Source organism: Ruditapes philippinarum, unplaced genomic scaffold, assembly GCF_026571515.1.
Source record: "Ruditapes philippinarum isolate M1 unplaced genomic scaffold, ASM2657151v2 ctg45_1_1_1_1, whole genome shotgun sequence".
Lineage (NCBI taxonomy): Eukaryota > Metazoa > Mollusca > Bivalvia > Venerida > Veneridae > Ruditapes > Ruditapes philippinarum.
In genome coordinates, this window is record NW_026854907.1 from 60,861 (window position 1) to 73,655 (window position 12,795).

At 33.8% G+C, this 12,795-nt stretch overlaps 1 protein-coding gene across 7 annotated transcripts in view; it reads right to left on the bottom strand.

Moving 5' to 3' along the window:
• Nucleotides 1–12,795, bottom strand: part of LOC132741486 (cAMP-regulated phosphoprotein 21-like) — an 83,557-nt gene that overhangs the window by 47,221 nt on the left and 23,541 nt on the right. For 5 of the 7 annotated variants that reach the window (XM_060729659.1, XM_060729654.1, XM_060729658.1 and 2 more), the window contains exon 1: nt 1,617–1,663. In XM_060729659.1, the coding sequence (XP_060585642.1) occupies nt 1,617–1,648 (32 nt within the window). In that variant the 5' untranslated portion in view covers nt 1,649–1,663. Of the gene's footprint in view, nt 1–1,616; nt 1,664–12,451; nt 12,524–12,795 lie in introns of those variants that run through there. The other 2 variants (XM_060729655.1, XM_060729656.1) reach the window with 1 other exon arrangement.

The following is a 12,795-nucleotide window of genomic DNA, read 5'->3' on the forward strand; positions in this document are numbered from 1 at the left end:
TTTGACATTAAATAATTCTGAGGCATATTCCATGTACATGTATATCAATTGTAAGAAATTGCATAATTCGCATAATTCTTTCTGCCAACCAATCAAATAAGAAGTGTTTTTTGCTGTTAGTTTCTTTCAATGTACCCATTAAGTAATCTACTATAACCATACAAAACAAAAAACATAACAAACATTCAAGTTAATAATTTACCATTCCCTTTCTTTTACCTTTAAGTACTTACAATCAAACACTCATTCACACACCTACTTCTGTTCCATTCATATCACAGATAACAAATTGAGAAGAAAAATACTAAAACCTTGAAAATCTTGCAATCATTACAGAAGCCGATCAAGACAGTTTCATTGACATACAATGATTTGAAAGCACCAGTGATAAACAAGAATCTTCTCCCATCTTGATAGACAATACATCAGTCTGAATGCAAAAGTCCCAACTTTAATCCATCATACTATAAGAAACTTATAGCCGAGAGAATTATCTACAGCATGAACTATCTAGAACATTTTGGACGTTGTTGTGGGTTTTTTTCACTCTCAAACTAAAGCTCCTTCAGATCCATTCAATCAATAATTCACCAATGTCTGGAGTAAAAGATTCATTTAGTTTTTCCTCTGAATTCAGTTTTTCATTGACTGACAAAAACCCACAAAATAAATAACAATGCCAGTTTGTTCAGAATGTGAAAAGTTTTTGTTGTAACGGTCATAATTTTAAACGATCTTGTCCAAACCATAGGTATTAAATACTTTCATTGCTTGATGTATAAGTTACATATTAGGATGCATAATAAAATGATGCCATCATTTTAATTTTGCCATATATACAAAGTGACCAAAAGTTTGAAACAGGAGGATTCTTCATGCTAGGAAGTTTTTTTAACTACCCTTAAAACTCACTGACCTTTTCTATGAAAATATTATATTTGTAACAGTTACTGTTTAGTGTTACACCATCATGTTTAGGACTTATAAGCAAAATCTCTAAAATAATTATATGAGTGGAGGAAGATTCAATTAATTAACATCTACCTGCAGTCTTTTGAAATGCATATTTTTCTCTTTTTGACTAAGTGTCTATAACAGTCAACATTATGATTGGTAAATATCAGATCAGATATTAAACACTATACTAACTCATGCCCCAATCCATTTCTTTTGGTTAAATGTAATAACATCAAACTGTATTACTCGGTCATTTATTCCAAGTTTTTCTTTCAAATACTATACAAATCAATATTAATCCTTGGTTAATTTCAGTGAAAATTTTTTCGTAATATTTTCCAGTAAATCTATTCTAATTTGACCTAAATCTTTAATAAAGTTTAAAACATACACAGTTTAATCAATAAGAAATACACAACAAACCATACCTCCCCTCCATTTCCTCAACATGGTTTGCCAAGTCAAGAATTTGTGGAAAACGACTTGCAACCATCTTCATGCCAAACAACCATTTCCAGTCCTTAACTACAACATGCATGCATGAAACATTGTACATGCACATTCTTTAGAAGAATGCATGAATATAGATTACCTCTTAATGAACTTTTAAATATTTACACAAAATGAACAAATTCAATTAAAATTTAGAATTCTCTCACCTGGCTAAACCTTCGTTCTTCCTCAAAGCCATTATAGTAATGTCTATTTAAGTGCACTGATTGATCATTTACTTGAATTCTTAGTTCACAAATCAAAATTGCCCATTATTGTTTATTTATCGTCTATGATATTCCAAAGTCAACACTTTCTTCCAATAATTCTGTAAATAACAGTCCTTTTGTCTAGAAAAGCTCCTACACATGCCCACAGTTTGAAAATTAAATATTTTTTTATAATCCTATAATTATTTTCACGAGTCTTCTTTAATACAAATTTTTTCATATGTCAGCTGAAAAGGAATGCCATAGTGCAAAATAATTTCAGTTATCATAGAGTTTTAACTCTCTTCCATATATCGGCCTTAGTTGTGCAATTGATTTTGGCAAGTGCTATATATACATTTTGAAATATCGAACTTTAACAATAGTTCTAAGAACACGTGTTCTCTTGATCTGATTCTACTCGTTTTTCAGTTAAAATGGTTGTTACTACCACCTGATGTCAAGAAGACTGCATGCTCAAGTTCACCTTTTAAAAAATTTTTTTATCTTAAAATCAAAATTTTCATTAACTTTTGGCATTCTCGTTTGCGTTTTTTATTCTACTGCTTTGTGAGCAATAATCCTCTTAGAACTCCTACAGTATTTGTCACAGTATTTGTCACTCAGATATAACACTAAACTAGGTGATGGTAAACAGTTCAAACACTTCTACTTTATTTCCAATAGATCACTTTTTAGACCACGAGACACAAAAGAGCCATTTTATTATATTTTTTTTTTAGAAACTCGCAGTCAAAGAACGTCCAATCTATATAACAGAGCGACCAGAAATGTCAATAAAGACCTTTTATCTAGTTACGAACTACTATTTATCAACATTGCGGGATAGGACCGTTTTCTGTACTGTGTGAGTGTGTGCAAGTTTGCAAAAATCTGTATTGCCTAACTGTGCCGAGAAACATCAATATTATTGAACCAATTATGGTGTCTAGTGAACATCAGCACATGCATTGCTTTAATTATACCGCCTCATCAAAAATATATACCGTAAAATCATAACATTTTCAATGTGGATTAGTTTGCATTGATAGTAGGGGTCTGATAATGTCGGCAGTTTTCACTTCGGATCACGGCAGTAGGCCACATTTAATTTACCAGAGCACAGTTCAGCCACCATATCGTTCCTGGGCATGCTGTCAAGCAGTTTGCCAGTTATTAGGCAGCAATGATAAATTTAGAAAATATCAAAATTAATAAATTAATATTATTTTTGAAAATTGAACCTATATAAATAAAATCTGAAAAACACAAGAGCTGTTAGTATGACAGTATGCTGAACTATTCCGAGTGCTTGATAGTAAAACAAAAGCGTGAATAATGTAGAATTTCAAAAAGTTCAAAAAGTACCATTATAAATTCTGTCAAAGTCCATGTTAGAGTTATGGGCCTTAAATAGTGATCTCCTATCATGCTCTCAATAAAGTGCAAAGATTCAACTTATTCCCCATCAAAAGTTTTAGAGACACCAACTTGCAGGCAAAAACTTGACGAAGGCAACTCTTGACACAGACGTCAATGCCTCACAGAGTACAATAGCTCTCCGTATTCTTTGAATGGTTGAGCTAACAAACCTTATCCTAATGTAATGGTCTACATGAAACTAGTTCTAAAATAAAGATAAAAGCAGCATGTGTTAAATACATCTCAAAGATAGTCTATGGTAAACAATAAAACTATTAATATAATTTTTATTTTTTCTGCTTGTCCAAATCAAACACTTGGGATCAGCTGCTGAACTATGATGAAATAATTTTGAATTTTGTACCCACACAAAAAAAAAACTCTTAATTTTATTTTTTTCAACATCAGTTATTTTCAAATCATCATCACCCACCCTAGTACTTTTCTGAAGAAAACAATATAACAAAATACCTTTCAGATGTGTCAACATTTTGTGATTTAGCTGAAATTATTTTCAAGGAATGACAGTTTTCTCTGTAACCACAATCATAAAACACCCCCTCTATTCACAATACCAGACTTCTTTCACTACACAACTGGTGAATGTTGGACAAAAGAAAAACAACCCTTCAAACACACACCTGAGACAATGGATTAGATTTATGTTCAAAAAGCCCACACACCCACTGACGCTGATTTATATTATACGCTTAATGAAAGTCAAAGAAAGCAAAATTAATGATATTGAGATTTTTTTAAATCAAGATGATAACTAATTTTTTGATGCCAAAACTTGCATGCCATGAAATACTCAGAAAGGTACAATCCTAAAACATGGCAAATTTGGAAATGCAATATTTACTCGGAATGGAAAAGTCCCAAAACATGGCAAATTGATGCAAATGTTTTGAATTGATTGAGATGGCAATGGTAAATCCAGAGGTCTATCAATAGCCCTTTGCACTGGCTAAATTTGAACTCAAATATTAACATTTAAACATTACAAGAGCTGTTCGTATGACATCGTGCACGATAATTTTCAGTGCTTGACAGTAAGAGCAGGGACGTAATTCTGTAACAAGAGCACCGCTAGGCGGAGCATTATATGCCCGAAAGTGTTTTTTTTTTTTAGTAAGGATGAAGCATTTGTAAGACATGGGAATGAGCTGTTCATCCTATAAAATTTTACAGATGTAGGTTGATTAATACATAAGTTATTAATAATGACCTTAACCTTTGACCTTGTGACCCTAAAATCAATAGGGGTCTTCTACCTTATATGGACAATCATCCTAAGGAGTTTAAATATTGTGGGCCAAATGGAACTTCAGTTATGCTCCGGAAACTGTTTTCAATTTTAAGGTGACCTTTGACCTTTTGACCCCAAAATCAATAGGGGTCTTCCACCCAATATGGACAATCATCCAATGAAGTTTGAACATTGTTGGTCAAATGGAACTTAAGTTATGCTTCAGAAACTGTTTTCAGTATCAAGGTAAAAGTGACCTTGACCTTTGCCCTTTTGACCCAAAATCGATAGGGGTCTTCTACCCAATATGGACAATCATCCTATGAAGTTTGAACATTGTGGGCCAAATGGAACTTAAGTTATGCTCCGGAAACCAAATTGCTAACGGACAAATTGCTAACGGACGGAAACTGTTTTCAGTATCAAGGTAATAGTGACCTTTGACCTTGTGACCCCAAAATCAATAGGGGTCTTGTACCCAATATGGACAATCATCCTATGAAGTTTGAACATTGTGGGTCAAATGGAACTTAAGTTATGCTCCGGAAACTGTTTTTAGTTTTAAGGTAATAGTGACCTTGACCTTTGACCTTTTGACCCAAAAATCAATAGGGGTCTTCTACCCAATATGGACAATCCTCCTATGAAGTTTGAACATTGTGGGCCAAACTGAACTTAAGTTATGCTCCGGAAACTGTTTTTAGTTTTAAGGTAATAGTGACCTTGACCTTTGACCTTTTGACCCCAAAATCAATAGGGGTCTTCTACCCAATATGGACAATCCTCCTATGAAGTTTGAACATTGTGGGCCAAACTGAACTTAAGTTATACTCCGGAAACCAAATTGCTAACGGACAAATTGCTAACGGACGGAAACTGTTTTCAGTATCAAGGTAAAAGTGACCTTGACCTTTTGACCCCAAAATCAATAGGGGTCTTCTACCCAATATGGACAATCATCCTATGAAGTTTGAACATTGTGGGTCAAATGGAACTTAAGTTATGCTCCGGAAACTGTTTTCAGTTTTAAGGTTATAGTGACCTTGACCTTTGACCTTTTGACCCCAAAATCAATAGGGGTCTTCTACCCAATATGGACAATCATCCTATGAAGTTTGAACTTTGTGGGCCAAATGGAACTTAAGTTATGCTCCGGAAACCAAATTGCTAACGGATGGAAACTGTTTTCAGTATCAAGGTAATAGTGACCTTGACCTTTGACCTTTTGACCCCAAAATCAATAGGGGTCTTCTACCCAATATGGACAATCATCCTATGAAGTTTGAACATTGTGGGCCAAATGGAACTTAAGTTATGCTCCGGAAACCAAATTGCTAACGGACAAATTGCTAACGGACGGAAACTGTTTTCAGTATCAAGGTAATAGTGACCTTGACCTTTGACCTTTTGACCCCAAAATCAATAGGGATCTTCTACCCAATATGGACAATCATCCTATGAAGTTTGAACATTGTGGGTCAAATGGAACTTAAGTTATGCTCCGGAAACCAAATTGCTAACAGACGGACGGACGGACGGACGGACAGACGCCAGGGGGTATAACATAATATGCCCTTTCGGGCATATAAAAAGGTGACTCATAGTTAAGGGACTTGGGCCCATCATGTTAAATAATCACAGAGAACAAGTGCATTAACTTTCAGCCCATTACCTTTAGTAGTTTTGGAGATACCAACTTGCATCAAAGTGAGGAGCCAATCACTCTCTATTCTTTGAATAGTCAAGCTATATCCACAAATGTAAGAGACATTGACATAACTAGAAATGTGTCATCATGCCACGGATGCCCCCGCATGCAGCCAAAATTTCAAATGTTATAATATCTAGTTCCAAATTTGTTTGCACAAATTATTTTTTTCATTCTAAGTTCAAAGCCCTTAAAACTTTTCAATGTTAACACAAACCATTTTTATACAATGTTCAAGGCACTGAAATTATTCAGTCTTAACCTTTTGAAAATAGCATATTGCATATTTGTAGCCAAAATAATGGCTATATACATTTCCACAAAAGTATGAGTGCTGAAACTGAAAGTTCAAAATTTTTCCAACATTCAGGAAAGATAAGTTTGTCCAAAATCATTGAACCACGACCAAATTCAAACTTAAACTGCTTATTCCTAAGATGTATCTATATTATTTTCAAAGTGAAAGGGACATAACTCTGCCAAAAAAATCATTGAACCATGACCAAATTTGAACTTGACCTGCGCATTCCTTTGACATATCCATATGTCAATTTTGAGTTGAATATGTAACACTGTTGGGTTGATAATGAACAGAAACTGTAAATTTCATATCATTTTCAAAGTAAAAGGGGCAGAACTCTGCCAAAAATCATTGAACCATGACCAAATTTGAACTTGACCTGCGCATTCCTTTGACGTATCCATATGTCAAATTTGAGTTGAATGTGTAATACTGTTGGGGAGATAATAAACGGAAACTGAAAATTTCATATTATTTTCAAAGTGAAAGGGGCATAACTCTGCCAAAAATCATCGAACCATGACCAAATTTGAACTTGACCTGCGCATTCCTTTGACGTATCCATATGTCAAATTTGAGTTGAATGTGTAATACTGTTGGGGAGATAATAAATGGAAACTGAAAATTTCATATTATTTTCAAAGTGAAAGGGGCATAACTCTGCCATAAATCATCGAACCATGACCAAATTTGAACTTGACCTGCACATTCCTTTGACATATCCATATGTCAAGTTTGAGTTGAATGTGTTGTACCATTGGGGAGTTAATGAACGGAAACTGAAAATTTCATATTATTTTCAAAGTAAAAGGGGCATAACTCTGCCAAAAATCATCAAACCATGACCAAATTCGAACTTGACCTGTATTTTCTCATGACATATTCATATGTCAAGTTTGAGTTGAATGTGTTGTACCGTTGGGGAGATAATGAACGGAAACTGAAAATTTCATATTATTTTAAAAGTAAAAGGGGCATAACTCTGCCAAAAATCATTGAACCATGACCAATTTCGAACTTGACCTGTATTTTCTCATGACATATCCATATGTCAAATTTGAGTTCAATATGTGCAACGGTTATTAAGATAATGAACGGAAACTGATGATGACGGAAGGACGGAATGACGGAACAGGGTAACACTATATGCCCCTGCCATTATATGGCGGGGGCATAATAAAGGTCATACTACAGTGACGCTCGATAAAAAAAAACTTCTTATATCATAAACATTACGGTCAGTGCAACAATACTTAGGCAATTAAATATGCATAAACAGCTCATGAAATTTACAAGAAAAAAGGTTGGAAGGAAAGTGTCACAGTGTGGCTAATGTCTCCAAATGCATGACATTTTAAAGAATAGACTGTCAGTTAAAAGGATGTGATGGTGTATGAAAAGTGGTTCTTACAGACATACAATGCTGTAAATATAAACTGTGAACTAGATCATCGTGCCTAACATCTATACATCAGCCTATAAAATAAAACTCTTCATTTCATTGACCTTAAATCACATGCTGACCTTTCAACTTTTATTAAATGAGTATGACACATCAGTCACGTTCTCATTCCTACATTTCTTGTTTTATAGTATCTTTTCTGCACAAAGGCAGTTTTTATAATCAATAAACGATCTATTACAAGAATTCCAGCAAGATATTCTCTGTACTAACTTATAGTCACATAAATAATTACTCTTTGTCCTTGTATAGCAATTTTTACTTTTTTTTTGCTTTTTTGTTTCTCCCAATGCAGCTTGATACGAAAATAAATCAAACAAAAGGCAATAAAGCCTAAAAGCAGCTGCAATGTTACAATATTAAATCTCCTCTTTGCGTCATCTATTTCTACCATAATGATAACACTCCCACGCTATTGCAACCAAATTGGCACCTAAGAGCCCTCTGCCCGGCGAAATCAAACCACTGACGTCATTTTACTATAAGTTCACTTTGTAAACAAGATCGGAAAGAATGAGAACACGACATTTCCATTCATCCAACGAATACTAAATCAGATCATGAAACTGTCATGATTCTCCAGACCCGTTACCATAGCTACACAACAAGACGCAACTTGATTGGCCGAGGTTGTAACGAACTCGGCTGATGTAATACAGTTTCTATTGATTTTACATTAAGACATTGAACAGTGAGTTGGCGGGCTAGAATTATTTTGCTTAGAAATGAAGCAGCTTACAGGCTGGCTTGCATGAAATTTCCCACGTAAGGTTAATACAATGAATGTCAATCAGGCCAAATATGTCTCTGTGCGACAAATACGATAGAGGAAAATTGACAGATATTTCATTCACAGAAATTTCTCTTATTTCAATGCATTAGCTAACATCAATACCTAATGGTTCAGCGATTATTTTAAGAAAGGGTAACCAAATGTCAGCACCATATTTAGCATTAAAAAACAAAACAATATACATTAGCTGACCGATATTAGCCTTTTTCTCAATACAAGAATATTAACTGAGCACTTCAGAAATGCTGACTGACAGGGAAAAGACCTTTTAACATTGATAGTACGGGAAGCCTCCAAAAGTTGTGTAAATAGAAAAAATGGTTGCTTCCTGTTGTACTGGCCAATACTAAACCTTGTTTTTTACGTAGGAATTGTAACTTTCAGATTCATGTCAGGCTTCCTTGTTTGTTTTTGCTAAGTTTATTACCATTTGCCAAGTTTATTACCAACTTTAAAGTATTGTGATAAATGAAAAATGAGCTTCCACTGGTAGAGGATTCAGAGCATCACAGCCTATGCCTGTGACAGTAGCAGTGACAGCGCCCTAACCAATATGCTGATTGGTTGGAATTATAATAAGGTTATCAAGGCAAGTTATTCAGATGATAAAAGGGAGATAGTTGAAAAACAGTAACAGTTCTTGTCCACTTTAATGCTCTCTTCAAATTTTATTAACTTGTCTCTACTCTTTAACAGTTACATTCAAATTTTATTGACTAATGCCTCTAAATATCAATCTAGCGACAAGGTATCAATATAGCCAATGGATACTCCTATTTCCACTCAAGAGCATGATACAGAAGCAGGAAAAGCTACTGTGCTCCTTATATAATCCCTTGAATTTCTTAAATTAACTTATCCACTTTTAATATTGAAACTGTCCAGTATCAATTAAGAGGAAGATGTAAATGTCATGTTGGTCAGCCAAATATATAGTGCCTGATCACAATTGTTACCTGGAACTGCTGGTTGGCTTTAATTTCATCATGTATACTGACTGAATAGGGAACATTGCAGACCATGATTAGTTAGCAGGAAACTGCAAAATGACCTTGACCTGCACTGGTGACATGGGTTGAATCTGTTTCTGCCAGAAGGCAAGGATTAAATTTATATGAAATGATTATTTGGGGAAAGGGCAACATTAATTTTAGAAAAATAGAAAATGACTAAACTTGGTAATGTACTAAAATCAAAATTCATGACAAATCATTAAACTACTATACAGTGCATGTTACATATTTACCTAAAATTGCTACATCCAATCAAAGTCAAATAATGGTGGAACAGATTCTGGCCAAAATATGCATGTAATCAAGGACGTAAGGCAACATTATTTCGGGATTATACTTCCCTCTATTTTAAGGATGCAGTAAGCTTTCTTCTCCACAAGGCATTATACCATGTATACAGACAGTTATTGAAATAATTTGTAATGCTCTAAACAAAACTATCAGGTTTTTTTTCCTTTCCTATTGGGGTAAAAAAAAATAATTAATAATTTAAATACTGACACAACTGAGCAATTATTCTGCAGGTATGGAATATAAACAGTAGAACATGCGAACCCAAGCCACATTTATAGAAACTGCATACACTCACCTCTGACACCAAGTTAACTAAGTTAAGAAATCAATGCTTTTAACTTATGATATGAAACAGGTTTTAAATTAGTGTCAAGTTATGTAACAACACTCTGCTACAGACAGGTGAAACACTGGCAGCAGAATAAAGTCACCCGATATTGATCTCTAGCTGGTATACAAACTCTGTGATTCTTGGAAAATCCAAGTTCTTCTTAGAAATTAATTGTTTTGGTGTTGTAATTTTTATAACCTCGTCTTTTTTTAAAAAATGTTTGTAAATGGATTTCTCCTGTTTTTCAGGTCAATGTGGGGCAAGGATATTGGGGTTGGGTGAAGAAGTGTATGGATCTGAAAAAAAATCATGTTTATGTGAATGTAAAAGACCAATTTTATATAGGCTGCTAGATCATACATGTAACATCTATCTCATGAAAGAAACTACCCTTTTATGCCATAGCTGACAACTCCCAATGTTCTAACCTTTGTTCATGAAAGGCAACCTTTAACTGTTAGCACATCATGTACAGTATATTTTTCCCCCTGCAATTGATAGACCTAACATAACAAATTATCGTAGATTCAAATGTAAGAAAAACAGCAAGATCCAATCTTAGACATAAACTAATTTTATGAGCCTATAAGTAATTCATAATTGACACAAACAACACCATGGCTGCTTTTAAAGTGATGGAAAAGGAAACTGACAGGTAAACCCCACAGGGCATTGAAGCTTTACTTAAAACCGTACCTCCCACTCAAAGGAAACAATTAAGTGAAAACGAGAAAATGCAATAGACATCCACCAACTCATATTCCACGTTGACAATTACACGAAATGTCACAAAATCACTGGAGGATTCAGAATTTTTCTATTCTACACCTTCAACACATATTTCCTGGAATTATAAATCGGAATGTTTACACTGCAAGTATCAATATAAAGGTCAGATCTAAGGGTTGGCATTTAACTATTTGAACACTAGTATTTTGTAATCAATTACACCATCCAGTGAGTGTTGAAAATTTGAAATTTACGGGAGTTCAGATAACTCAGTCAAGTATTTACCACACAAGATTGATATTGGTGACAAAATAATTGTTTCAAAAAAAATTAAAATGCACTCGAGCATAACTTAAAAATCAAGTTTTCTTTACTTGCTTAGAAGGATACAAAAACTGTTTTTACTTTACATGAAAAATGCTACACCTAATATTATTAACATTTGAAATATTTGCAATTCTTGATTTAAAGTTACTAAAATAAAATTTGTTAGTAAAAATTCACTATAAGATAAATCATCATATATCTACTGATCTTAAATCACATATATATAAGGATAGGACTTCTGTAATTATATTCAATCTCACTTCAAAATTAGACACAGTTTGTAGGTGTTATTTTCATTATCATTATTATTACGATTTAAAACCCTGATAAAGTTAGGTAAAATATTAATCATTAGCCAAGTGTCAATATAACAAATTTCATCACATTAACTGTCATATCAATTTAGATCAAATACGCCTAAATATCACCTAAAGCTACAAAAGTATTTGTTAACTTTGCTCTTACAAAGTAACACATTTTTTTTATTGGGTTTTTAAAGTCACTAAAGTTCATATGACTAATAGTTGTTATCTGGAACTGGGCAAATTCGGGTTTTTCCAAGTTAATCCCCCTGTACAAACAAACAAACTTTTAACATGACCTGTAAATCCTGTATTACCTGGGAAAACTTCATAACTTGGGTTTTCCCAAGCTAATCCATAGGTATAAACAAACTCTTGGAAAATAAGCCAATAGGTTTGCTAATCTATTGTGATGGGTAGTGCTTCATGAAGATATGTAATGGCAAACCTACAGATTAGTTCCGGGTAACATCTATTCCAGAGTGATCTATTTTTAATATTATCATTCAAGTTGACTGAATATACTATAAATATGGGCAATAAAATATGCAAATACCATTATGTGCTCAAATTGTGTTGTTGTGTTTTTAACCCCTACCCCACTGAATTCACATAATGGACTTGCCCGGGTTGTAATTTAGAACAATCCATTATTCGTTTAAGGAATTTTAAGAGATCTAAATCTGTTCTTAATCACAGTTTCCTTTCAAAGGTTAATTAAGGTAACTGAAATGTTTAGTTATATCACGAATTGTCCATAGTGAAACAATAATTAAATCAAGGACTTGATGCAACACTGACAAAACACAAAATGGTGTATCTGTGATCCCCCATGATGCTCCTTAACGGCTTAATTACTCACCTTATAACTACTGTACTACAGAATGATGATTACAGTTGACTAGAATTGGTTCCAATACCTCCATCTTCAGTTCTGAAATTATAAAATAAATAATCTAAAACAAATGCAAGGTGGAATAGCTTAAAAGTGATGGACAAGTCCATTTTCAGATTTTTAGCATTATGGGATAGGGTTTTAAGTTACAACTTAACAAATGAACTAGTATATATAAACATGGTCTGATTTCAGGGCAATCATAGTTTTCGATTGTTATGTTACCACACGTAGCGGTACAGTAGACAACAAGTCCCGTAATAATGTTATAAATCTACAAACTAACCATCAATCATACACGACAAGTATAT